We start from the raw sequence: 26,615 nt of genomic DNA on the forward strand, positions 1-26,615 counted from the left end.
TTAGCATCTTCCCTGAGTAATTTCAGGCATTTTCCTCTGAAAGAAAATGGCTCACTTGGAAGGTTGTGAAAGGCATATCCATGTGGAATTGAGAGGATCGTGTGTTGCGATGTGGTGGGAAGACTTGCCAGAAATTGCCCGTTTCGGGCTGATGATGCAAAGCTAGACATCTGTTAAATTAACATCTACCTAACGTTTTGCCTTCAGTCAAATGCATTTTTTACAAAAGTTAAATCTCTCCCACTCTCTCCCGCTTTCTTTTTTTTTTCCCACTGTCAAAACAATCTGTCACAAGATATTTAATTTCTGTGTAATGGGTTACTTAAAGAAACTAGCATATGGTGCAGTGAAAGCACCTAGCTACAAGCGACAGGCAACGGTGCATACTGCTGGTTTGCTTTTCTCCTGAAGCATATTGTGCCCTGCATAGATTTTGGGATGGTGTGGGATTCCCTCGGCTTTGATTTACACTCTTGCCAAGGTCTCTCACAACTCTTGCCTTCTAGGATCAAAATGTTAGTGTAAATATTCTTGTTTCCCCCAAGAAGTCAGAGATCACCTTCTATTTTGGTGCAGTGGTGGGTCAATGTATGGCTCTAACGGTTTCAGTGAGGGAGAAAGAGAAGCCTCATTATGCACAAAGCTTCGCACACCCCTGCTTGGGGCCAGACACTTGTTAACAGCACCGAGCTCTTCTGTAGCCTAGCTCTTCGCTCTAAAAGGGCTGATCTTTGGCACTGTGACAACACTCGGGACACCCTGCTAAACCATTCAATCTCTGCCGGTCCGAGTAATTTCTACACAACAAATAACCTCCTGATACAGTGGAGCTGCCCTCTTGTTGGGGGGAGAAGATTCTAAAGCCACTGTCACCATGGAGAGCACAGATTCAGGATGATCAAAATGGTCTATGAACCCCCCTGGGACCATCCATGAAGTACCATGAAGTGTGGTTACCTCCTCCTTCAGAAACACATAGGCCTTTATGTACAGTCAAGTGTGAATTGCTTATTAATTCAGCAAATAGTGTTTACTATGTGCCAGGTACTTTTCCAGGCCCTGGCAATGACGTGAGCAAGAAGTACATGACTGCTGCTCTCAGTGTGTTCACGTTCCCATGAGAGAAATACAGTAAACACATAAGCAGTAAGCAACCTGTAAGCAAAACATAAGGTTATAGATTATTTTATTAGCAAGAAAACAAATATACATATAAATGCACATCTTTTACAATAAACTAATGAATCCATAAACAAAATATAAGTTTACAGATTATTTTACTAGCTATAAGAATTAAATCTCACTTTGTGGAGTTATAGATATAAATAATATCTAAATAAACACATAAATATATAAGCTCTGAGGATATTCTATCTCTCTCTCTCTCTCTATCTATCTATCTATCTATCTATCTTTCTATCTTTCTATCTATCATCTTACCAAGAGCCAGTCATCAATTTTGAGTAAGTTAAATGATTGTACAAACCTACTCCATTGTGTACCTTCTTTGAGGAGAAAAATGTTCATTTCTATGAAATTTGAAAGGTCTCCAGCTTGTTTGTTATTGGGACTGCTAATAATAGCAACCTCTGTGGGTGCTGGTTTAAAAGTGAGGGTTCCCAAGTAGGGGGTTGACCTCTAGGTCATTGGTGAGGAAACAGGAGGATGGGGCAGACTCCTTCCAGCGATGCACAGAAGACACCAGCTCCTTAGTGACTGATCTGTAATTGCTCATTCACTGAACAGCTATGTTGGGGGTTTTCTGGGGAGAAGAAGCATGATATAGTACCTGCAATATTATTACTTATTAATCGAAATTCTCAAGTGCCCTAGAAAGTATCTCTAGGCCTCTGTTAGTGCAAAGCTATCATAAATGAATGTGCTCTGTAAAATCCTTGGTCCACTCGTGCCAAATAGCTTGTGATGGCTGTGTTATTAATCAGAATTTGATAAAGTTCTAAAGTTCAAGTAGATGTACATATGTATACATACAGATATATACAGACACACACACATATATATATATATATATATATATATACACATACACATATATATATGTACACTGAGGTATTCATTAGGAAGAGTCAAGAGGCTATAGTATTTCTTTTTGTTATCAAGAAATTCCAATTGTCACATTTAACTTTATTTTTGAGATTTACAATTCACATGATTCTTATTTTGATTATCTGTAGCCTCTAATATTGGTCTCTGATTTTTGAAGCACTGGTTAGGAAGCCATCATATTTAGCTAAAGCCAAATGCTACTGAGATTATTAAGAACCAAAGATGAGCTCTTATCCCTTTACGCCCCACAAAATAAGGGGTCGTGTTAACATCGGCTAACAAGTACAAAACCCATTGGCATTGGAGGAATTTGCTGCTTTGGGCATGTAAATGACCAGCATGTTCTGTAAATATTTGTTGTACATAAGACTGAGATGTCTTCCCTCACTGTCTTTAGAGAAATCAAAAGTGACAAATAAGAGAATTTCATTCTTAAACATCCTAACAACATATCCCCTCTGGCGTCCTGAGATTCATTCATTTGACAAATACTTAATAAACATCTACAAAGTGACAAGTACTACAAAGTGGCAGTACTGCCCTCCAACTTTTTTGGACAACTATTATTCATCTTGACTCTAACACAGGAAGGACATTGCTCTGAAACTGCCTTGATAGGTGTTGGTGTGTAATAAATGATAAGTTAATAATAAATGAATGAAAGAATGAATGAATGAATGAATGAGCTACGGTTCCTGCTCCATGGAACAGAATTACAGTCTAGTAGAGAAACAAGACATGAATCAAATAAGCAACAAACAGAAATATAACTGCAAGCTAAGGAAAAACACTTTGAAAGACAGAAACATGGTTTCAGGGAACACCTACCAAAAGATGCTAGCCAAACTTGTTGGAATCAGGGATTTCTCTGAGGAAGTGAGTAATGAGCTGAACACTAACGGATGGAGAGTGAGCCATGTAAAGAGCAGAGAAGACTGTTTCAGACACACAAAACAACATGCGCCTGGCCCAGAGGTACCAGAAAACACAAGGGTTGATGCGGCAAGAACACAGATTAGGGGAGAACGGTAGAAACTGGGCTGGAGGGACACACAGGAACCGAAAAAATAGACGAACGTCAGTAAATAATCCTCATTTTTCAAAAGCAGATTCGGAATCTATAAACAGTTGTAGAAGAGCATGAAAACACTTCGAGGTCAGCAAGTCTCGCTGAGCGTCCAATCCGTGCCGAGTTTCAGGCTGGGCGATGAGAGAAGGACATGGGAACTGGGGACTCTGTTCATTGCAAACTAGAGTGGTGGATAATGCAACCTTTAAGAAGCGTTAAAGGAATCGCAGACATCGTATGTGATAAAGAAAAGCTTGGGGGTAGGGTCGGAATAGGCTTTCAGGATCAGCGTGCCTTCTGCACAGCTGAACAGCCTGGCTAATTTCCCTTTCTAATGAGACCGGCACAAAATCCATCCTTTTAGGCTATTCAGCTTTTAGGTAAATGTACCAAGCTGTTGGGGTAGAGGGGACAGAGGGGTTGACATTGATGGATGGAGTTAAATACCAGAGTTCCCCTTCACACAGAATTTTCTAAAGCAGTATTGTGACAGAAAGGCCTGGAAGATTCCAGGTGGGAAGAGCAGACTGGACAGAGTCCAAGTGTCTCCGTCAGAGAGGGAGGAGGAGGGCTGGATGGGGTCTTCTGTCAGAACAGAAGGATCCTCTTCAGATCTGGCAATAGCGTGGCTCACGGGGGGGTGAGTTCCTCAAAAAGGACTTAATTCTCATCAGAACAGTTCCTAGGCTCATTGAGTAGGACATAGGGGCTTTCGCTGACACAATTTAATCTTTGCCCAGGATTACCACCAGAGCAATATCCAGTTTCTCACTTACCTCTGCAGTACCGCCCTCCAACTTTTTTGGACAACTGTTATTCATCTTGACTCTAACACAGGAAGGGCATTGCTTTGAAACTGCCTTGAAAATGGTTCAGTTGAAGTAAGGAACGTTACCATTCTGTGACTCAGTAGCTGGGTGTGTTATACTCTAAATACAAAAGATGTTAACCAAACCAAGCTCCTTGGAAGCCTTGAGCATATGTGTTTTTAAAGGAAGGGATGATTATTTTCCACTAGTTTTCTGACAGTTGTTCTGATCAGATGCTTAGATTCAGTGACCTCACTGTACAGTTTTCATCATTTAAATCAGGGATGTCAAAACTTTTTTCAACGTTTTTTACCAAGGGCCATATGCGGTAAAATACACAAACAGCCAGGTCACTCACGCGAGGAGAAGTACGTATTGCTTCACCTGGTTTATTTAAGTAAACTAAATATATTTTTGAAATTTGCTGCGGGCCAATTAACAATGGATTGCGGACCGCAGTTGGCCCGTGGGCTGCGGTTTTGACACCCCTGATTTAAATGAATGCAATGGCAAAGGAGATCGTGGGTGAGACTACTGTTACCGGGTTGGATATAGCACTGACGCGTACAATCAGAGCTGTGGATACTTAACTGTGGATAAAAAGTACTTAGAATGGTCACCATTGTAAGTACCTTTTATATTTAACTAATTCTCATAAGAACCCTAGGACATGTACTGTTGTTATTATTATTATTATTATTATTATTATTATTTTGCATTTTGCCAATAAGGAAACTGAGACACAGAAAGATAAAGATAATTCTTTCAAGGTCACTAAGCTGGTAAACAGAGGAGCTGGCATTCAGATCCAGGCAGCCCGGTTCCAGAGCTAGTATCCTTGATCGCTATTTCTATCACTAAGGAATGGATTGGGCTGAATGGATGACCGAGATAAGAAACCCAAGAGCAGTTGTTTATTTTCAAAGAAACTTCTATCTTTCTCTGTTCCGCCTCCTTCTTCCCCTCCAACCTGTTCCAACTGCTCAGAGAAGACAGATGCATGGAGGGGAGTGTGAGCAGCAAAGCAAAGCAAATCCTTATAAATTATTGTGGGCGTTTTTTTGTTGTTTTGCTTTTTGTTTTTTTTCTAATGTAAGGATGAAAAACACAAATTTCCCCTCACTCATCTTTCTGGAAACCGATAGGTAGCCATTACATTAAACACTTCCCTTTCTCGCTCAGCACACAGACGTGTCAAGTGGCTGTGTCCACTTTGAGGTTCACATATTTGGGAGCTGGTTATGGCAGTCAGATCCACGAGCAGCTCTCTGGGAGATCCCAACAGTCCAGGCTTTACAAATGTTTAAAAAGTCATCTCAGAAATACTGACCAAGAGCCCCTTTTGTGTTTAAAATTGGAATCACACGATAGTTACTGAATGTTATCTGTCTCTTGTCTTTTTGCCTATTTACATATTATATTTTTAAAAATTCACAGTCAATATTTTATCATCTTTAATTCAGACTCAGTTGGTCATCCTGATGTCTGTCAAACCTTGGAAAGGCATGTTTCTTATCAGTGACTGTCTTCTCTTGATTGACTTGCTTTTTGGATAACATATGGAGTCATTCTCCACTTCATTCTTGGTGATTTAGCCTTTCTTTCAAGGGGTGATTGCTGGGGTAGAAGTAGCCAGCTTGTGCCACCTCTAGGAATAGAGGGCAAGAGAACATTTAGGTCAGCTGGCATGTTCTCTGTGAACACCTCCAAGAGACAACCCCTCTGCTTTGTTCCTAAGAAGAATACATCCCTCCTTGACATGTTGGGTCTCAGTAACTCCTCGAATCAGCAAACACAGCCACTTCCAATCTGACTGTCGGCCGTAGCAACTGAATTTCAGGCCTGCTGCAGTGCATAGATACAGCACCTTCTGAAAAGGAGCATGGACTAGGATTTTCAAATCCCTGAAGGGGAAAAAGAAATTTCAAGGATATGCTTGCAAAAAGAAGACAGAGGAGAAAGGAATCTTACTATGTGCATGTCAATCTGAAATCCTATGTTTGGGGAACCCCTAATGGCTAAACTTACACAAGCAGAGAAAACTAAAATGCCCTTATTAAATTTTCTATGAACATGTTTAAATCTTTCCCTTGCTCCTGTATCCATGTCTCAGACGTCGAGTCAGTTTGCCTCTTTCATCGGTTTCCAACTCGGGTGAATTACAACCGATCAGATATGAGGAAAATTAGATTTTAATGGAATATTTGATTTTCATTGCTTAATTGATTTAATTGCAAGTCTCTATTTCAGACTAGTAGAAATGCAAAGATTTTCAGTCAAATGTAGAAAAGCTCCCATTTTTCTGCGTTCAACAATGACCAAGTTAATAATTCAATGTTAACCGGGATTCTAAAACTTTACAGGAAGTAAACACTGGCATCTTTCTGAATTGTTATCCTGCATCTATATTCCAATTTGTCTCTCCTGTACACATACCCCATATCAAAATCCTGGGTTTACGTTTCCTTCTTCTTCTGTTTGTGTTGAGTTTGGTCTTTGCATATTAATTTTTGTCTGTCATGGGGAACAATATATATGTACCTATAGAAACCCATTCATGGTTTTCAGGGGCCATTTTATGCTGCAAATTATTTCATTTTGCCGCTGGTAAGTGGAAAGACAGTCAAGAGTGTTAGTTCTCAAGCCGGCACAGTAGGTCAATGGGCCTTCTGAGTTCTCCTAGACCGAGCTTGACAAATGGATTCTAGTCTGTGTCAGTGCCCATGATATATACTGCCTAGGACACTGGGGAAAGAAGAATCTCTGGGAAAACACACAGGGTTCCATAACCAATGGGGAGTGCAGCATGAGCCCCCCATTTCTTGCTCATCACCCCCATTTTCGGCAGCCATATTAATTACTGCCTGACAATGCAAGTACTTGTCCATCATACTGGAACAATCAATACTGCATCTCCCCACTCTTCCTGAGTTCCCGAGACCCTTTATAATACTAACTCTAGCAGGCTGCACATTTCTTTATTGAACATGCAAGTTTTTATTTTTGTATTCTTTCTCAGTTTGGAGAAAGTTAAGACTTTTCTAATCATTTTGAGAAAAGTGTGTGTGTGTGTGTGTGTGTGTGTGTGTGTGTACACACAGACCACTGATATGTGAACATTTAATTATGGGTGAGCTGTATTTTAATTTTCTATCAGGTTCCTTGTACACTTGTCAGTCTCTTTATTTGGAATATAATTTTTCAGATGAAAATCTTAGCCTATTGTGCACTATCTAATTTTTTCATCATCATTATCATGATTTTCATCATGATGCCTGTTTGTGTGGAGGCTTCCTCCTCTCCAAAGGCAGGAAAGTAAAAAGGCTAAGAGCGTGGACCTTGGAGACAGATACCTGAGTTAGGATCCTGGCTCTCTGCTGTTCTCTCATTGTTGGAACTTCAGGCAAGTGACATTACCTCTCTGACATTTATTTTCCTCATCTATAAAATGGGAATAATAATACGGCCTAGCTCCCAAGGTAATGTGTGTGTTCAATAAGGCAACAGATTTAAAGTGCTGAGAAAAGTACCAAGCATATAGTAAGCAACTTAGTAAGTGCCATGAATACTTCTGAGGCCGTAGTAGGTACCAGGGACTTGGCTGACAAGTTTACATGGTTTATTTAGTTAGTCCAGTTATACTCAACTGGAGCTGATTTTGCTGCCCAGAGGACATCAGGCAATGTCTGGAGACATTTTTGCGTTGCCAAGAATTGGGGGTGGTGGGATGGTACTGGCATCTAGTGGCTGGAGGCCAGGGATGCTGCTAGACATCATATACTGCCTAGGATGGTGCCTACAACAAAGAATCATCATGCCCAAGCTGTCAATAGAGCTGAGGTTGAAAACCTCTGATTTAATCCATGAAGTAAGAATTATTAATATTATGCTCATTTTACAGAAGAGAGAATCTGAAGCTTGGAGAAAGTGTGTTTTCTCATACTGCAGATTAAGTGCACCTAACCAGGCTTGTGGAGCACCACGGTTTATTTTGTTTTTAAAATGAATGTATCCAGGTCCCTTTACAAACCCCCATATCAAAAATTCTTGAGTGTTTCATAGAAGTGGAACAATTAAGGAAAGGGCCCAGACCAGTCAGAGCAGACACTGTCCAGAGTACATACGATATCACAGTTCTGGAAACTTCCTCCTGTGCCAGGGCTGGCCTCTCTGATGTTGCTGGATCATGGGGAGTTCCAGAGAACTAAACCAGGTGCTTGGGGCGGGGGGGCGGTGGGACTGGGGGATGTGGGGGTTGCCACCCCCAAAGCTTGAGCAGGCTTTGCCTACCAATAGTCACAGACATATATCTTAATATTTTAACAACTGGTGTGTTCAGCTCTGAGAAGCACTTCAAACGTGTAATTTCACAGCAATCATTGGTTAAGATGAGGCCAGGTTAAAACTGTGAAAAGGGAGATAGCTAAAGAACAAAAAGTAAGTATCAGTACAGTCAGTAGTAGATACAGCAAAAAAACATAAAGGTGTAACACAAATGACCCATGAATGGGGAACACTTTACCCCAGATGACCCTGGCGGCTAGGGGTGACAAGGCTTTCCTGTATGTGCCCTGGGGTCTGACACGTAGGAGGTGCTGAGAAAAGACGTGCTTAATGAATAAAGCCAAGCTCTCAATCTCACTCCATCAGCACGGCGTAGCTTGAATGGCAATGATACCTATAGTCCCAAATATATACATTCCCGTCCCATTTTATGTGTGAGTAGAATATTAGCAATAATTCAGTTGTTCCAATGCTCAGCCTCTCAGCCTTTGCTTTAATGCGGTCCCTCTCTATACCCCCACTGAACCATCCAGGGTGTCCCCCTGCAGTATGGCTACAGAATTAGCTGAATGTGTTTAGGGTCAAGAGACTCAAAAACCACCCGCTTCATTATGACCTATCGTCAAGCTCAGAAGTCACCAATCTGTGATGGCAGCAGTCACTGGGGTCTGGGTGAAGAGGCCACAAACACAGTGGAGATTGGTTCCCTAAATCTCCCATTTTGTTTGTGAATATTCATTATAGGATTTGATTCTGTCTAAATAAATGGCAATCTAGTTTACAGTCTTCCTAACCATAATTTTAATAGTGACTTTCACTGGATTAAAAAACAATTTTTTTGTTTGTTTGTTTCTCACCTCCCATGTGTATTTTTGCCCCTTGTTATAAAAATTCTTGGCCCATTGTGGTTCAACAGTCATTCAAGTCACAATGTCTAGAGGGGAAATGAAAATGTTTTTTAATGTAGCCAACAGCATAGTTAGTATGTTGAAGAGAAGTATTGTCTCCCCAAAGTATGAAATCAGCCATGAAAATGTAACCTGTTGGAAGAAACAAGTTATGTTCAATGGGTAGGTGTTTTCGTGCTTCAAATTAATATTTGTTCTTCAAAATAGCAGATGTTTAGCTGTATACGTGGGCGGTTGACATGAGTTGGAACATCGTTGATGTTCCAAGTGAAGGGCTGAGACACAAGTGTGGGTTTCACGGCCAAGGCAATTCCACCCCCTCCTCCTACCCCTTCCACTCTGTGTTGATGATTCCTTGGCATCTCAGCTACACACTGTTGGGCCTCACTTCTCAAATGCTTTGAAGCTACATTTCCTAGCGCAATAGAGCCGCACTGCTCAAAGGGCCGTCTTCAGACCAGCAGCGTCACATCATCACCCAGGAGCTGGTCAGAAATGCAGAATCCCAAGCCCCTGTCCACACCTGCTGGATCTGAAACCTACATTTTAATAAGACCACAGGTGATTTTTATGCACGTTGAGCCCTGAGACGCCCTGGTCTAGAGAACTCTGACTTCTGATCCATTTAGTGGCTCTCACCATGGTTTCCTTAAGTCTGTATTATACTTTGTATTTTACAGATGTTATTTGAGGGCAAGCATTGTCTTATTTTTTTAGACCTATTTAGCTTGTAGGTGAATTTCACAAACATGGTAGTGCTTACTTAATCAACCACTGATTTAATTTATATACTCCAAGTATAACCACCAGGAGAGTAGGCAAGCCAGAAAGGGAGATGGAGCTTATGGGGTAGAGTTCGGGGTTTAGGAGTACTTAACTGTTCCACTGTCTAGCTGAGGAGTTGGGGGCAAATTATTTAGCTCCTCTAAGCCTCAGTTTCTTTAACTGTAAAATGCAGATCATAGTAACTACCTCATAGGTTTGTTTTAAGGATCAAATGAGATCAAACATATAAAGCAATTAGCATAGTGCAAATGGGCTCGTAGTGAGTTCTCAGTACATGTTACCTACTGTTATATTAATTATCATTTAAGTCAGTACATTCTATACTTATCAGAATCCCCAAAAGACTCTCCTCTACTCCCTGCCCCCACTTTTTCAATTAACCTTGTGGTTCCCAACTAGAGTTGATTCTACTCTCCAAGGGATGTAGGGCAATGTTTGGAGATACTTGATTGTCATGAATTGTGGGAAGGGTGCCCTTGGCATCAAGTGGGGTGAAACCAGGGGTGCTGCTAAATGTCCAAGAGTGCACCAGACAGCCCCCTTAACACAGCATGATTGAGCCCCAAATGTCCATAATGTCAATGATGAGAAACCATCTGTTACCTACTGAGGGAATGAGGTCATCAAAGTAACCATTTTTCGTGAGGATTAACATATCTCAGTATATTGTCTCAAATATTAAAATGGAGCACCCCTTGTTGGAATTCATCGACTAGGAGCCAGATCTTTTCCTTTGGAACAGAACCACACTCTGGAAAACCCGATGCCGCCTGATTAACCTATGAAAGGTCATAAAACAGTAACAATTACACTGCACATGGCATTCTTTAATATCAAAGAGAGCTAAGTTCTTTGAAATGTAAAACATCCTAAGTGAAGGAACAGCACCTGCAGTTCCCCCAGGAGCACAAGATAACACTGGTTCCCCTATTCATTTTACTCCATGTTGGGATATGCAGGAGGCCACAGCTGCTGGGGAAAGATAGGAGGCCAAAGGAGGCTGGACTTTGGCTGCCCAGGACGGAGGTCAGACGAGATAGCTATAGTCCACATTTCAAAAGAGATGCTGGAAATGGGGCAAAATAAATGTCCTTCCAGCTGATGGAAACATCAAGCATGAAACTCCTATCCCTTGTTTCCTTAAGAAAACAGAGATGCTGTAAGGGAATGCATTTGTTTCCCAGGTAGGACTGCAGAAATAGAGCGAGGAGGCCAGGGGAAGGCTTTATTCCTACTGTGAACAAAGCAGACACCAGTTTACAACTCATTGTGAAGAGTAACTTTTTTCCACCAGTGAGACCACATTAATATCTTTTATAATTAAGCTAAAAGAATTTTTTAAAATGGCATTCCCCCACTGCAAATCATGCAGTAACTATTTTACCTTGAGTGGGATCAAATGTTAACATGTACAGAGGGTGCCAAAAAAATGCATACACATTTTAAGAAAGGAAAACTATATTAAAATTTTAATACTCAATATACAAGGTCTGACAATTAAGTTTGCAAACTTGCCACTGTGTGCTTACTTTGGCAGCACTATACAAACAGCTCGGTAAGGTTTCATAACCTTGGTTATGTCAGTGTCTCACAGCTGTGTTCGGGTTGATGTGTGCGGTGTCTTGCTGAGTGGTGTTTATTATTGTTGTTGTGTGTTTTTGTGTGCCATCGCAAGAATGCCTGAGCTTGAATTAGAACAACAAACAAACAGACATTAAATTTCTTGTTAGACTTGGCAAGAGTGGACATAAAATCAGGGACATGTTAGTCCAAGTTAATGGGGATAACGCCATGAAGAAAACGGCAGTGGATTAAACATTTTTCTGAGGGGAGAGAATGCGTCACTGATGAAGAGGTCACAGCTGCCAGTAACAAACAGAACTGATGAAAACGTTGCAAAAATTCATCCAATTGTACATCGAAATCGTTGGCTAACAGTGAGAAGCATAGCAGACCAAGTAAACATCAATAGAGAAACAGGAAAATCTTAACTGAAAATCTTGGCATGAGAACAGTGTGTGCAAAAATGGCCTCAAAGGAGCTCCCTGATGAACAAAAGCAAAGGAGAGTTAAAGCTTGCCAAGGCCTTTTGGAGAGGCTAGACAATGTTTTGGGCCATGTTATCACTGGTGATGAAACAAAGGTGTGCCAATACGACCCTGGAACAAAGCATCAAAGTGCACAATGTCAGCCAGCCAATTCTCCACCACCAAAAAATTTTGTCAGCCCAAATTAAGAATGAAAAATATGTTGCTAAACTTTTTTTATATCAGAGGGATTATTCAGTACAAATTTGTACCAAATGGACGGTTAACCAAGTTACTATTTGGAAGTGCTGAAAAGGCTGCATGAAAAAGTTAGATGACCTGAGCTTTTCGCCAACAATTCATGGCTCTTGCATCACAACAATGCACCAGCTCACACGTCACTGTCTGTGAGGGAGTTTTTAACAGGTACACAAATAACTGTATTGGAACACCCTCCCTACTCACCTGATCTGGCCCCCAATGACTTTTATTCTTTACCCCAAAATAAAGGAAATATTGAAAGGAAGACATTTTGATGACATTCAGGACATCAAGGGTAATACGACAACAGCTCTGATGGCCGTACCAGAAAAAAGAGTTCCAAAATTTCTTTGTAGCGTGACCTAGATGCTGGCTTTAGTGCATAGCTTCCCAAGGGGAGTACTTCGAAGGTGACTGTAGTGATACTCAGCAACGAGGTATGTAGCACTTTGTCTAGGATGAATTTGCGAACTTAATTGTCAGACCTTGTATACCGATAACAAAAGATGAAGACAAGTCACGTTTGACTTCTGCAATTACAAGAGGTGCTCAAAGTGGTTGCCATCAGCATCCAGACACTTCTGATTACAGCGAGCTACCACTTGAGCCACGTTGACCAAAGTGTCCACTTGTATACATTTTTTTGGCAGCCCTGGTATATGTGAGAACCGCAAACAAAGTAAAATAAAGAAATGTTACCAAGCCCCAGTACCACCTTCAGCCTCGTGATGTGCTAGGCTAGGATAATAGCTCTGCCTAGTGGTGTTCCAGGTTTGGAAAAGGCCAGGAATGACTAACTGAAGCAGTTAAAGAGCCGGTGGGTGGGGGTGGGGGACCTGCTTGCTATTCGGAAGGGCTGGATGCTGCCAGCTTCTCTGAAAGCGGGAGCCATGGCAGTGAGCTAACGAGTGCTCCCAGATATTCAAGGGGCACCCTCCACAGTGGGAACACAAAGCTGCAATAGCATCCAACCATATATCTCCTGCACACTTTGCTTTTTGGCAATTTTCATTTTTAGGAAAATTGAACATAGAGAGCTGCATATTAAGAGCTCTAAGAGACCAACATCGTTTATTCCCCACACAGGAGAATCTAGTTGGGCCAAGAGGCATTTTTCCCCCTAACAACTGAGTTTGCATGGCCGCTATGCACAATACAATTACTGAGCCAGATAATAAATAATTGCAGAGCAACAAGGAAATTGAGGTGTGGGCAAGGAGGAAAATGGATGGTTTCCACTGAGATTTGCACGAAGTCTGAGGCAGCGAGGTGAAGTGAAGTCATCCCAGGTCATGTCTATTCGGCACTAACTAAGGTAAATTATTGGCTGTGCACCTGTACAGCAAGCTGGGGGCCGCACTGGCAGTCCAGGCATTGCCTTTGTAAGATGGACCTTTTCACAAAGTGAAGTAGTCAAATGGAAGCCTGTGACTGCTGCTTGGCCAACTTCGTGATCATTCAAATCAGGTTTTTAAGAAAATGGTGTCAAGTCTTGGAATATGTGTGTTTATGGAGCATCATTGCCCACACATCACGTCCCTGGGTACATGCCTAGTCCTATAACAGTTCTTCATCGTGCATCCTCAACCCTGAGATTGATGTGAGAAGACAAAGCCTCAGAGTCCTCTTTATTTTTAGGCTTTTCCAGAAGAAAGGTACAAGCCCATCACAAATGTTGTCTTGCAAAAAAAGACCAGATGTACCTTTGGGACACGTCTCTCTCTTGTACTGCTTGCTTTTTTTGATTCAAGCCGGCTTGGAGGGTCTCTTTTTCTTCCCTTGGGCTCCTCCTGAGCCCTTCCAGGGTGGCTGCTGTGATGCGGAGTCACCTCTCTTTGCTTTTGATTGCACTTCTCTCTACCTGCCGAAGAGACTCCCACATAAAATCCTTCCAAAAAACCCTCTTGACCATCTCTTTTCCTTGACCACAAGGCTCCTTCTGTGCTCTGTCAAGTGATGTCCCATAAGTCTTTGTAAGTTGCATTAACAGTGTGGCCTCACAGACTCTCATCACTCTCAGAATTACCATTAAATGTAGAAACGATTCTGTATCTCTGAGCACCTTAATCAACAGGTTCATTTTGTAATTTTAGCAAATACTTTTTAAGTCTACCCTATGTACCAAGCATGGTTCTAGGCCCCGGGAAATCCAACGGGAAACCACAAAGACAATTCCCTGCCCTCTTGGAGCTCACCTTCTGGTAAAGGGATCAGAGGATGTCCAAAGTAAGCAAACTATAGAGTGATTTAGAAGTGTTAAGTGCATTGGAGAAAGAACAGAAAGGGGGATGGGGCGTTTGGGGTCGGGGGATGCAGTTGGAAATACAGTGCTCAGAGTTGGCATCGCTGAAAATAAATCGTGTTGAAGGAAACACTGAAATGAGCTGAGAGAGTAACGCATCTTCACAAGGAAGAGCATTCTAGGCAGAAGCATGTGTAGCTGAAGGGAACAAAATGAGGAAGAAATTAGTAGGATTTAAGATCTGATAAACTGGGGAGAAGACAAAGCATGTCAAATCTTTCGAAGGTTGGAAACACTTTGGCTTTAACTCTGGATCGGAGGAGGTGCTTTTGGAGGGTTTTGAGCAAAGGAATGAGACGATCGGGCTTATATTATCAGAAGAATCACTCCGCAGAATTGAGAATAATCAGTAGTGGGGCGTATCAGTTACCTATTGCTAGGTAACAAACTACGCCAAAACTTAGAGGCTCAAAACAAGAGTAATAGGTTATTTCTCCAATTTTAGTTGGCTGAGCAGTTCTGCTGGGTTTGCCTGCGCTTGCTTACAGTTACATCCAGCTCACGGGTCAGTGGGGCGTTGGAGTCCAGGAAATGGTTGGCTCTCTCTCTCTCTCTCTCTCTCTCTCTCTCTCTCTCTCTCTCTCTCTCTCTCTCTCTCTCTCTCTCTCTCTCTCTCTCTCGGTGGTCTTCATCATCCAGGAGACCAAATGAAACTTTCTTTTCTGGAGGTGGCACCCTTCCACCAGGCCAAGTCCCAATTCACAAGTGTTTATCATGCCTTTACTTGTATTAGGTTGGTGCAAAAGTAATTGTGGTTTAAAAGGTTAATAGTTGCAGAAACCGCAATTACCTTTGCACCGTCCCAGTATAATGTTATGTTGGCTTATGTCCCATTGGTCAAAGCAAGTCACAAGAGCAATCCCAGAGTCAGTGTGGCATAGGACTACATGAGAATCTGGACACGTGAAGGGGAGATACACAGGAAGTACTTAGTGTAGCAGTCAGCCACAGGGGCCAAAAGTGTAAATCACGGAGAGCAATTAAGAGCCTCTACCATAATCCAGAAAAGAAATGGTGATGGATTATACCAGAGTGATGACAGTGGACGTTTTCAGAAGTGCCTATATTCTGAATGCAGTTTGAAGGATAACCTTGTTTTTATTCTCCTAAATCAGTAGGATAAGGCTATTAAGTTTCCAGGAATTGGTGATGTTCTTATTATGCATGAGATGATATCACAATAAAGTAAATGAGGTCATGGATAGGTTTCTTTCATTGCCAATAATTATTCCATGAGTTTTCTGAACAACTGAAAAGTTAGTAATTCACTTAGTGTTGTGACTGTACACGGCACCCTGTCAATATCATCATCAGCTAATATTTATTGAGCCGCCTCTGAGTACATGGTATTGCACTCACAGAACAGAGGTGAGCTGCATTAATTCTTTCAGCCAATGCAGGATTATTGAGTGGTTTATTGCCTCACTCTATTAATTGGTGCCCCAGCAGCCTCAAGGAAAGCATTCCACTTCCAGAATACAATTCCTTATTACCCTGGAGTAGTTAGCTTTAATAGACTTTGACTGCATAGGGAAAGGATATGGTTCTCTGTCTCTATGAGGATACTAATTCTTTTCTGTTAATCTTATTATCAGAAACTGGGAGATACTAGTCCCATTTAGCGGATGGAGAAGTGAAGGCAGATAGTGAGGAAGTAGTTTGGCCAAAGCCAAGTACTGAGATGGTGGCAGGTCTGGGATTGCAATACAGTAACGTTTTATGTTGCACTGCACTGCCTCTCAGTGGCGCATGTTATTCTCATTTCTCTCTTATACTAATATACAGTCATGAAAACCCTGCCTAAAAAGATTTAACTGGTGTCTATGCTCTTTAAGGGAGTGTATCACATACATGTATTTGATATCTGCATAGCCTAATCACTGGAAAAGTGGTTTGTTTGTTTGTGTTGTTGTTGTTTTTAAGTCTCTTATTACAGGGGATTTGTCAGCTGTAAAATCACCACTTTTTTGTGTTAAATTCTCATCAGAAATACGTTGTTGCCTTCAGAGTACACCTAGAGATTTGGAAGTCAGCATGTGAAATAAACTATTTAATTGAGATCCCTACTTTGATTTCATTCTGGGAACAATTATTCAATGGGGCTTGTTGTCACTGATCATTCTTTTCGAGAGAGTTCTACTTTGTTTTCTTTTACTGCAAGAGTTAAATTTGGAGCTAAGAAAGACTGTGAGTGGTGGAGGCAGTTTAAATGAAGAATTTATTTGTAAATCTTGAAAGTAGCACCATTAAATGTGACCCACTCTGAGATGCACTTGAGTGTGCACCGTCCAGAATGTCTGTCTGTTGTAATTCCGTCATATTACACATTTTAGTGCATATCTCTTCCTAGCAGCTTCCAGAGCTTTGCAGATATTCAGCATCAGAAATTGCACTGTTTTATCCTGGATTTTAGCAACCAGATTTTTGTAAAACAGAACTATCTGATAAGTAAGGTTGTGAATTGCTTTTGTGATTGTCATGGGTAAGAGTATTGAAGTAACTGGCAAATGGTGCAGTATACTGGTTACTGTAAAAATAAACCCTGTGGCAGTGAATGTGTTTTTCTGGTGAATGCGTTCAAGGCTGTGATCATCGTGCAACTTCTAGTTGGGTGCTTTTAAACGTTCCATATTGAAAAACATCAGTAACAAGAACCAAATAGTCCACCAAAGGCTGTATTCAACTCAATGGAGAGAAACATAAATTCTTACGAGTTTCACTGAGTCCAACTCTATTTGATCCACCACGGGAAGCAGAGATTTGAGGTTCTCTCTTGATTTGCTTTCCATTGTTACTTTATGACTAGGTAGCTGCTACTTTGATTTTCACTTAAGGGAGTGTTCAAATCACTATGCAAAACAGAAACACAAAACAGACCAGACCAACTTCTGTTTAGCAGACAAACACCAAAATGCCAGAACATGGTAACGTAAGTAATTTTATATGCAAAATAATTTGTTTTAATTGGTTAAATGAGATCTGATATAATTATGTGATTCATTCAATAAAGTAATTTTGGAAAACTATATCACCAAACTTTAATCATATTGTATGCTCATTATAATTTGGGAAACAGATAGGAAAATGGACCTGCATTATCTCATCTTTACAAGTGAGGAGGCTACATTTAGGGTTTTATTGAAACTTCAGAGGTTATGTCCTCCTACTTTCAATTTTGGAGATTTTATTTTCTTTCTGAAAACCAGTAATTTATAGACAATTCCAGTAGCTTGAATCTCCAGTGAATGCAGACAGAACCACTATGTAGGTGAAAAGTCGTTCCTAGGAAAGCCCAGGACTGAGGCTTGTCAGGGTGAGGTCTCTGTCCCAATGTTCTCTCTTATCATATCCCCGCCTAAGGAAAACAAACCTCCCAGAAGAGGTAAGTGTATAATTGGGCCTGAAATGACCCCACAGACGAGACCCTATGGAACTGAGAAACGCTCCCTTTAAGGATGAGTTTCCCATGGGTCAACATAGTCTGACTTCCAACTAATGTATAAATGATTGAGGAAAAATAATATTCTTCCAGAGGGCAGTTGTTAGTTCTTCCTACTGTGGGAATCACAGTTTGTTGAAATGAGAAATTAATTAATTTTGACACTAACTTGAACATTTGTTGACTTTGACTATGTGCTCAGCAACAATCGTACACACACATACACACACAGATACACAGATATGCACACATGCATACACACACATGCACGCACATACACGCACATACACACATACATACACACACATACATACACACATGCATACACGCATACACACCTGTGTGTGCATGCACACACAGACACACACACACATGCATACATGTACGCACACACAGAGCGTGACAAAAAATGTATGCACATTTTAAGACAGGAAAAAACTATTAAAATTGTAATACTCGATATATACTGATAACAAAAGATGAACACAAGTCACGTTTGACTTCTGCAATTACAAGAGGCGCTCAAAGTGGTTACCATCTGCACCCAGACCCATCTGATTATGGTGAACAACACTTGAGCAATGCTGACCAAGGTGTCCACTTGTATACATTTATTGGCACCCCCAGTGTATATATGTATACTGAAGAAAGTAAAAGAGTGGCCTTTCATACCACCTAAAGGGTGATAAACTTATAAAAGTGAATTATATGCATTTTTGCCACTATTCTAGCAGTATTCTAACAACAGGGTGTTTTTTTGTGTGTTTTTTTCACATAATTTCTGAATGATAGAATTTTATACCTGTCAGTACTTTCAGTGTAAATACCAAATCAACATATGATACACACACACACACACACACACACCCATACATAGTCACTCTATGACCAAGATAGGACGCAAAAGAATGTATATTATACCAAAAAAAAAAGACACTGAATTCCTACAACCTTTAAGAAACCTTTAGGAAATTTAGAATCTCCATGGTAAAATGAGTGACCTAGAGATATAAGATTAACAGTTCACTAACAAGTATGACATAGCCAAAGGCAGGACTAGATTAATTTGGAAAATTATATGTCATAAAATATTCCAATACGTTTAAGAAAACACATTCCACGGGAAATCACATGAGGAGGTAGGTAGCACAGCACAAAATGTGTGTGGATGTATATAAACCAGTTGGGTGAGAATTTTAAAAGTTCTAGAAATGGGGGGAGGGGGTAACTCCATTCACTCATTCGTTTATCAAACACACATACAAACACACACACAAACACACACGTACATACACACACACAATTACTTACTGCATCTTAGGCACTGCTCTAGGTACCAGGAATACAGCAGTAAACAACATGGTAGTCTGATTTCATGAAATTTATGCAAATATTAAAAGACTGGTACAAGACTGGTATCAAACACTCACTGTCTTATGAGTGTTCGATAGCACTGATCTTTCTGCGTAGGGCACACAGGGCAGTTCTCTTCTTAGTGCTATTGCTTTTTTAGTGCACAGACAGGCAGAGACATATGCATATGTTTTTTTAAATAAAATATTAATTCCCTGTTGAAAATTCAATAGCCTTATCGCCATGTACACCGAAAAACATGATATTGGTCAACTGAGCATTTTACGCTATTCCAGATTGTTTTAACCTTGTGTAGACTTAGCCAGAAACAAAATAAATGAGAATATAATTATTGCATTTATTTTAAAGGAAAGATTCAAAGGTGACTGAACGCCATGGGTATTTGAGTGGTTATCTCTGCCTTTTTGTGTAACCTCAGATGGATGACTTTGAGCTAAAAAAAAACCCTCCACTTTCCATGCCTGGAATGGATGGCCTTAGGGGCCCATCTCTAAGCAGAACGTAAATGCCATGTGTGAGGAAGCAAATCAAATCGATGAGTATCACTTCTCTACAGCTTCTTTGCGAAGAATGTCATTCATTTCTATTCACATGCCTCATTCATATCTAGTCTTTTACATTATTTTGTATAATTATGATGTTTTCATAGAAAGGATGATGAAAGCATTTCCTCAAAAAACAGTGTCACTGAATTCAAACATAGTTTAAAAATGTAATCCCTATGAGCACAGATGAACGAGGGGCCAGCAAACACTTACTGAGTAGGCAAGCTACTTTGTTTAAAGAGGTATGGAAGGTACTAAAGATGCAGAGACATTTTAAACATTGAACATTACTCTCATTTAGTTTATAATGTAACTGAAAGAATAGGGCATAAACCTGAAAACTCAAGTAATAGTAAACCAATATGGTATAGGCTAAATTGTAAATAATCGGCGTGGATAAAAATAACTAGAAGGCAGAAAGATAGGGGTTTATATCCTGTCTTTGCCATGTGCTTCTGTGTGACACAGGGTAAATTAATTTTGCTAAACCTCAGTTCTACCTTCTAGAAAATGGTTCTAATAACAGCCATTTGGTGGGTTGTTACGAAGTTTAGAAATTAGAGGCAATGAAAAATCTCTTTCATTTAATGAGCACTTGTATTATTACTAACTGTTCATTGTGTAGGTGATAGCTGTATCCCAGCTATTGTGCGAATCACCTCACATCTGTTTGCTAATTAAATTGTCATAACATGATTTGACAGATGAGGAGAGTGAGGTTGAAAGAGAAAAGGGATTTAACCAATATCCCCAAATTAGGAGGCAAATTTTAGGGTCAGACCTGGGAAGAGCTCTAACGCCAAGCTCCCAATTATTCTACACATGACCTTTCCTGGAGCGTTTGAGAAGCTAATATGACTAAAATGATTTCATTGCTGCAAATGGAGGAAGGTCAAGGAAGTCTTTGTGGAGGAGATGTAACCCATCCTGGTCTTAGGTAACGAGATAGGAGTTAAGTTTGTTGTGATGAAGAAGAAGAAGATATTCTGAAAAGAACTAGCAATGTCCATGAGGCTTTCAAAGGGATGTGTATGGTTCAGGCTGGAGGAAAGCGAGCCCTCTGAGGAGGTGATAGAATGAATGTTTACAGGGATAGGTGGCAGTTCAAGTGCAGAAGTGATTGAATACAAGGCAAAGGAATCTGAATTTTGTTCTCTAGAGAACTGTGAACCCATGATGCTTTTTTTTTCCTTTTAAAACCTCTTTACAATAAGAAAAGTAATTACAGTTACAGATTTTAAATGGTTGACAACAACCACAAATATTATAATTGCCAGAAAAGTATCACAAGCTTGTTACTATCAGCCTGACATACCTTTTTAAATTATTTTTCCTACATTTTTTCTGCACACTCTTGTTTCCTCAGATGACAGTGACTTTTACTATCACTTTTTGAACTTAGGATGGCTTTTAAGCGGATTCATAAGATCATGAAATAAAACAGACTTTCAATTGACCAATCAATAACTATTGGGAATAGATGTCATCCAGAGTGACATTTTAAGAAGGTTATTCTGGTTTGTGAAGGATGAATTGAAGAAGAAAAGAAAACCTCTTAAGAAGGTTGTTTTCAATAGCTGTGTCATGACAGCTGGGTGAAGTGTCACCACTAACAAGGTACTAATAGTAAAGTATTAGTTTGCCAAAGATTAGCTCCTTTACCCATGAGAGCAGATTCAAGGTCATTTCTAGAATAATAACACTCTCCTTTACTTAAATTCCAAGTTCTTTCTTGAGAAGGGGAAAGGCGGTACACTATATGGTTTGGCTTTTGGCAGGACCCTAGAAATGTCCCCACTCCTTGTGTGTTTCAGGACAGAAAAGAAAAGCATGGAGAAGTGTTACCTTAAAAGATCATTGCAATAGTCCAAGCAGAAGTGCCCAAACCAAGAAGGTATTAAGACTATAGAAATGAAAACAATAACTTTAAGAGTCTTGGGGAAGGGGTTTGTAGTTGATAGTTAGTGATAACTGGATGAGAGAGAAAGGAAACAAAGGAATCCTAAATGATTCTGAGATTTATACACTTTACACAGGTAAGGAAATTGGGAGACAGAGGTTGCGTTGAGGGTAATAACATATTGTCTATCAAAGCTATAACAAAAATCTGTTGGGCAGATTTCATAATAATAATAGGAGTTAACATTTATAAAGCGCTTGTTATGTGCTAAGAAAGCAACTCACAACAGCACATGAATTATTTTTACCTAATGACAGCCCCCGCCATCCGTGTGACGCAGGTAATATTATTACACCCATTTTAAGATGAGGAAACAGCCACAGAGAGACCAAGGTCACACAGCAAATGGGTCCTGGAGCTGGGATTCAATCCCAAGCAGCATGAGCCCCAAAACTGAGCACGTCACCACCATATACTCCGCAGTATACGCACATGAACATAAAGCTCTCCCACAGAGAAACAAGTCTCGTAAAAATCCTAAGTTAGTAAGAAATGTTAACATGATTTTGGCCACCTTTGGGAGATAGTTCCCCACCCCCTGTTACATAGTTTAAGAATAAGTACTATACATATGGAACTACAAATGATACCAGGGAGCCAGTATATATATATATATATATATATATATACTGTATATGTCAAATTCAGGGCGCCCACCTCCTCACTAAGAAAGTGGCAAAAATAAGTAACAATACTGTTAGCCATTTATAGTTTTTTAAAAAGAATCTCTTTATGTCGCCGTGATTTCCTTTTATCTTGCCTTGACTGTTTTTTTGATCCTCTTCAATAAGCCCCAGGCCCCTCCCCTGCTTTTATTGTACTTACATAGTTGTATTCTTGGAACAGAGTCTTTATTTTTATTGGCAGAAAATTCTCAGTCTACTTACTCCCTTGTATAAAGTTAATTTTAACTGTAGAACCTATATCAATAATGGCATTTAAAGGAGGCTGCTTCCCATAGACTCTGTGAAACGTCTGCAGAGAATTCTGGATTGGCCAGGGCCCCCCTCCCCAGCTCCTCGGCACCCTCCTTTCGCTTCTACATCTGAGCACGCTCTCTTCCCTGCCAGCTGCTTTCTGCTCAGCCCCTGTGCGTTCTCCATTCTCTGCTCTGCCTTTATGATAAGTAGAGTTTCATCTTGATCACATTGGGGCGAGGCAAGGGAGTTGTTACTGCTTAATTTGGGTCCAAGCTAAAAACATATCCTCCTAGTGCCAAACCACAAAAATCATGACACTTTGAGTGTAACAAGCTTCAGCCATCCCTCTTTGGATACAGCAATGTGGCCAGGGTGGAGGAGGAAGGTCTTATTCCTGGACCACTTCTTCTGCTATATCTGGCGGCTTACGTAGAAACTCCAGAATATCAGATGCCTCGGGTCCATGCTATGTTGTTCAGATATACTGTGGTTGAAGTGAAATAACTGAGTGGTATTTTGTTTCTAGTTCTTTTCAAAATAATTTTTGTTATAGGTAGGACACCTGTATTTGCTTTCCGTTATCAGAATTGCTTACTCTTGAAAAGATGGTCACCCAGAAGCCTGGGTGTGTCCTCTTCCTGCTGGCTCACTACTGAAAGCAAGCAGTTATTGTCACCAGTACCTTAACTTATACCAAATACTTAACCTTGGAATCAGCACTTTACAGCCTTATAAAAGAGGTCACTGAGGGAATTCAACTATGTAATCCTAGCCCCCATGTGGCGGGAGAGGAGCAGAAATGGGACAAAGCTGGTGAGACACATTTGAATCCACTTGAATTAGGAAATCATTTCTTTTTGACTTGTTTTAAAAATGGAACCTACTATAAAATGGTACAGGAAGGCAGAAGGATGCAGCAAAAGTCTGTAGAAATAGTGACTCCAAAACTCCGTTCCAGGATTCCAGAAAGCAAGCCTGTTGTCACATTTGGAGGGAAACCAGAAAGGAATTTAGGTTTTCACTTTCCTGATAGCCTCTTGTCCAACACCTTTCCTGCAAACACCTTGTCCGCTCTTTTATTTTGCCTTTATTCATAAAACTAATGGAGAGAAACCACCTTTCAAACTTTAACCAGGAAACCCAGGTTTTGCAAGTGCTAATATTTTGGTGTGGGCTTTTTCCTTTTCAAGACAATTACCAAGACGAAGCACTCGTTTCTTCTTTTGTTTACCCGTGGCAGTTTGTCAGCAGTTATGATAAGTAGAGTTCCATCTGCCAGGAAAACTACATTGCAAATTGCCGTAGAAATTAGCAGCTTTCATTTCTTGCCTACATAAATAAATATGTGAAATAAATTGCACTTAAATGCATCCTAAAAAATCACAGGTACACCACACAGTTAAATGCCAATCACACAGAACCGGGGGCACACTGCGATTATCTCAGTTTTCAAACCTGGAATGTACACGAATGTGTTTCTAAATGAGAGAGGCAGGGTATCATGCTCGCTGAGGGAAAAACAGAAGCTGCCAGACACTGCACTGTTCCTTTCTTCTCAGAATCCTTTGCCTGAAACCCGCTCTATCTTTTGCCTGTGTTCCCTCCTCTCTCTCTCTCTCTCTCTCTCTCTCTCTCTCTCTCTCTCTCTCTCTCTCTCTCTCTCTCTCTCTCTCTCTCTCTCCCCCCCCTTCTCTTTCTCTCCCTCTCTCCGTCTTTCCCTCGCTCATTGTTCTGTCTCTCTTCCTGCCTTTGATGCACATACGTTGTCACATTCCATTGACTCTCTCCCCTCTTCTCTGTTCTTACACTCAAGCCTAGCGGTGCTTTCGCCAGGCAGCGGCAGCCTCTCCTGCGAGTTTTAGTCATGTGTGCAGCTCAGTTTGATCGAGCGTTCCTTTTCTGCCTTTTCACTCTTACAAAAGATTAAAAGGTGGCGTCACATCGCTCCCCTGTTCCCCCGTTCCTTCCCGCAGGAGGGACTTAAAAAGGACAACAAAAACTAATCACTTTCAATAAGCATTTTCTTGCTGGGGAAAAGAAAAAAAAAAAAAGAAAGAAAGAGAAGAAAAAAAAGGCGGGGGGTGGGGGGTGGATTTAGTGGTGTAATTTGAGACTGGTGGTGAGGATTGGAGCGCGCTAGAGATGCTGCACGCTGCTAACAAGGGAAGGAAACCTTCAGCTGAGACAGGTAAGAGCGCCCATCGGAGGGTTTGACCGAGTGGCTTAGTTAAATCTGTTTTCAGCGTTTCGTAATTGAGAAAGGCATCCGCGGCAGAAGCCGATTTTTCAGTCGGCTTCCTTTTGTTTAACATAGAAAGTACCTGTATTAATTTTGACGAATTAGAGCATGCAGCAAATTCAATTGAAAATAGATTTGTATTAGTAAATGCATTTATACTGAATGATTTCGCCTCCGTTTCATTTGAAAGGCGAGATGGGAAAGATGATTTTGTTCAGAATAGCGCTTTGCATTACGTTAAATTCTACACAGCTAACAGGGAAATAAAATAATCATCCCATTGATTCTGTTTTTGAACTCCGGGACTTAAACCCTGGGAGAGAGCTGGCATTTGAAATGTTTCTTCTAACTGAACTTCTGATGCGTTATAATAATTTCTCACTGGAGGTTTAAGCAAGGGTAGAGTTTATTTAAGTCTAACTGCCGGGGTGTGTTTGGTTTGGATCTTGAGGGTGAAATGCTGCTTATATCGCCTTAACCTGTGTCAGATTGATGTTTCATACATAGACATTAAGTGTTGTCCCAAATGAAATACAAAGTTGAAACATCAGGTGAGGGCATGTTGTAGAAAATAATCCAGTAAATAATGAGCATAACTGAATTCTGACAGTTTGAAATGGGAGTTAACTCTGGACGTGCTGTCTGAGGAGGGTTTTTTGGATTTTAAGCGGCTGAGGAACGGAGGGGGTCGATTATCAGTCTCACCCCGTGGGAACTTTGCATGAGGACCCTAAAAAGAATGCGTGTGGACTTCCACTGTAGGTGGCTTTTAGGCATCTGTCCCTTTTGTGTGCTATGAATGAGAGCTGTGCATTATATTTGATGGCCTTTCTCCTTTAAAGAGCTTTGGGATGAAGCTTAAAAGGCTCACATCTATTTCAGCATTGCACAAACACAAAATGCAATATGCTTCAGTCTCCCAGCACCTGATTTTTATTGCTGCTGCTGTTGTTTTAAAGTTTGGATCATTTGTTTTTCACCTCAGTCTTCACTGATTTGGTGTTCATTGCCTCTGTTGCTAAAATTTATTGCTAGCATGAATGACCTGAGATTTGAGAAGAAAGAAAAAAAAGAAAGAAAAAGAAAAAGAAAACAATCTAATTAGCCTGAGTTTTTACTTAAGGATAACAGAAATTCCAATTATATCAGATGTTTTTCTAGGATGTTACCTAAAATGTTTGAATTAATTTTAGATGATTGTTTTTTGGATGGGAAAAATGTGAATATTCAAAGTACAAAATTCTGTGAAAAGAATGCTTCTCTGGAATGAGACGTAGAAAGGTGAATTGAATACCTCCACAAGGCTTGGTCCTGGGAAGAATGGCTCTCCTGTGGTACTGCTGAGTTCAGCATCCATGAATGAGAGAATATTTGACATATGCATTTGGTGATAGAATTTTTTTCTTCCCGAGTTTCCAAACTAGACTTGTTCCTCAATACCAGCCTCTGGCACGTCTCCTGCTTGCCAGACCATCTAATGGCATGTCATGGGTGCAGCCCATGCATCCAGTTTTTGAGGACATCAGAAGGTGCTGAATTTTGGGGGGAGTGGAGACCAAACGGACTGTGGGTTTCCTCATCGAGAGATAATCTTCGGTGCAAGTTCCGTGGGAAGCCCCTCATAC

General features: G+C 40.6%; 1 protein-coding gene across 8 annotated transcripts in view; it reads left to right on the plus strand.

The window, feature by feature from the left end:
• TENM2 (teneurin transmembrane protein 2) overlaps nucleotides 1-26,615 on the plus strand; it is a 1,142,683-nt gene that overhangs the window by 500,401 nt on the left and 615,667 nt on the right. For 2 of the 8 annotated variants that reach the window (XM_019740920.3, XM_074313877.2), the window contains exon 1: nucleotides 24,482-24,939. The exons of the other annotated variants lie outside the window; for them this stretch is intronic. In XM_019740920.3, the coding sequence (XP_019596479.3) occupies nucleotides 24,894-24,939 (46 nt within the window). In that variant the 5' untranslated portion in view covers nucleotides 24,482-24,893. Of the gene's footprint in view, nucleotides 1-24,481; nucleotides 24,940-26,615 lie in introns of those variants that run through there. 8 annotated transcript variants of the gene reach the window in all.

Source organism: Rhinolophus sinicus, chromosome 5, assembly GCF_057876585.1.
Source record: "Rhinolophus sinicus isolate RSI-liver-muscle chromosome 5, RSI-T2T, whole genome shotgun sequence".
NCBI lineage: Eukaryota > Metazoa > Chordata > Mammalia > Chiroptera > Rhinolophidae > Rhinolophus > Rhinolophus sinicus.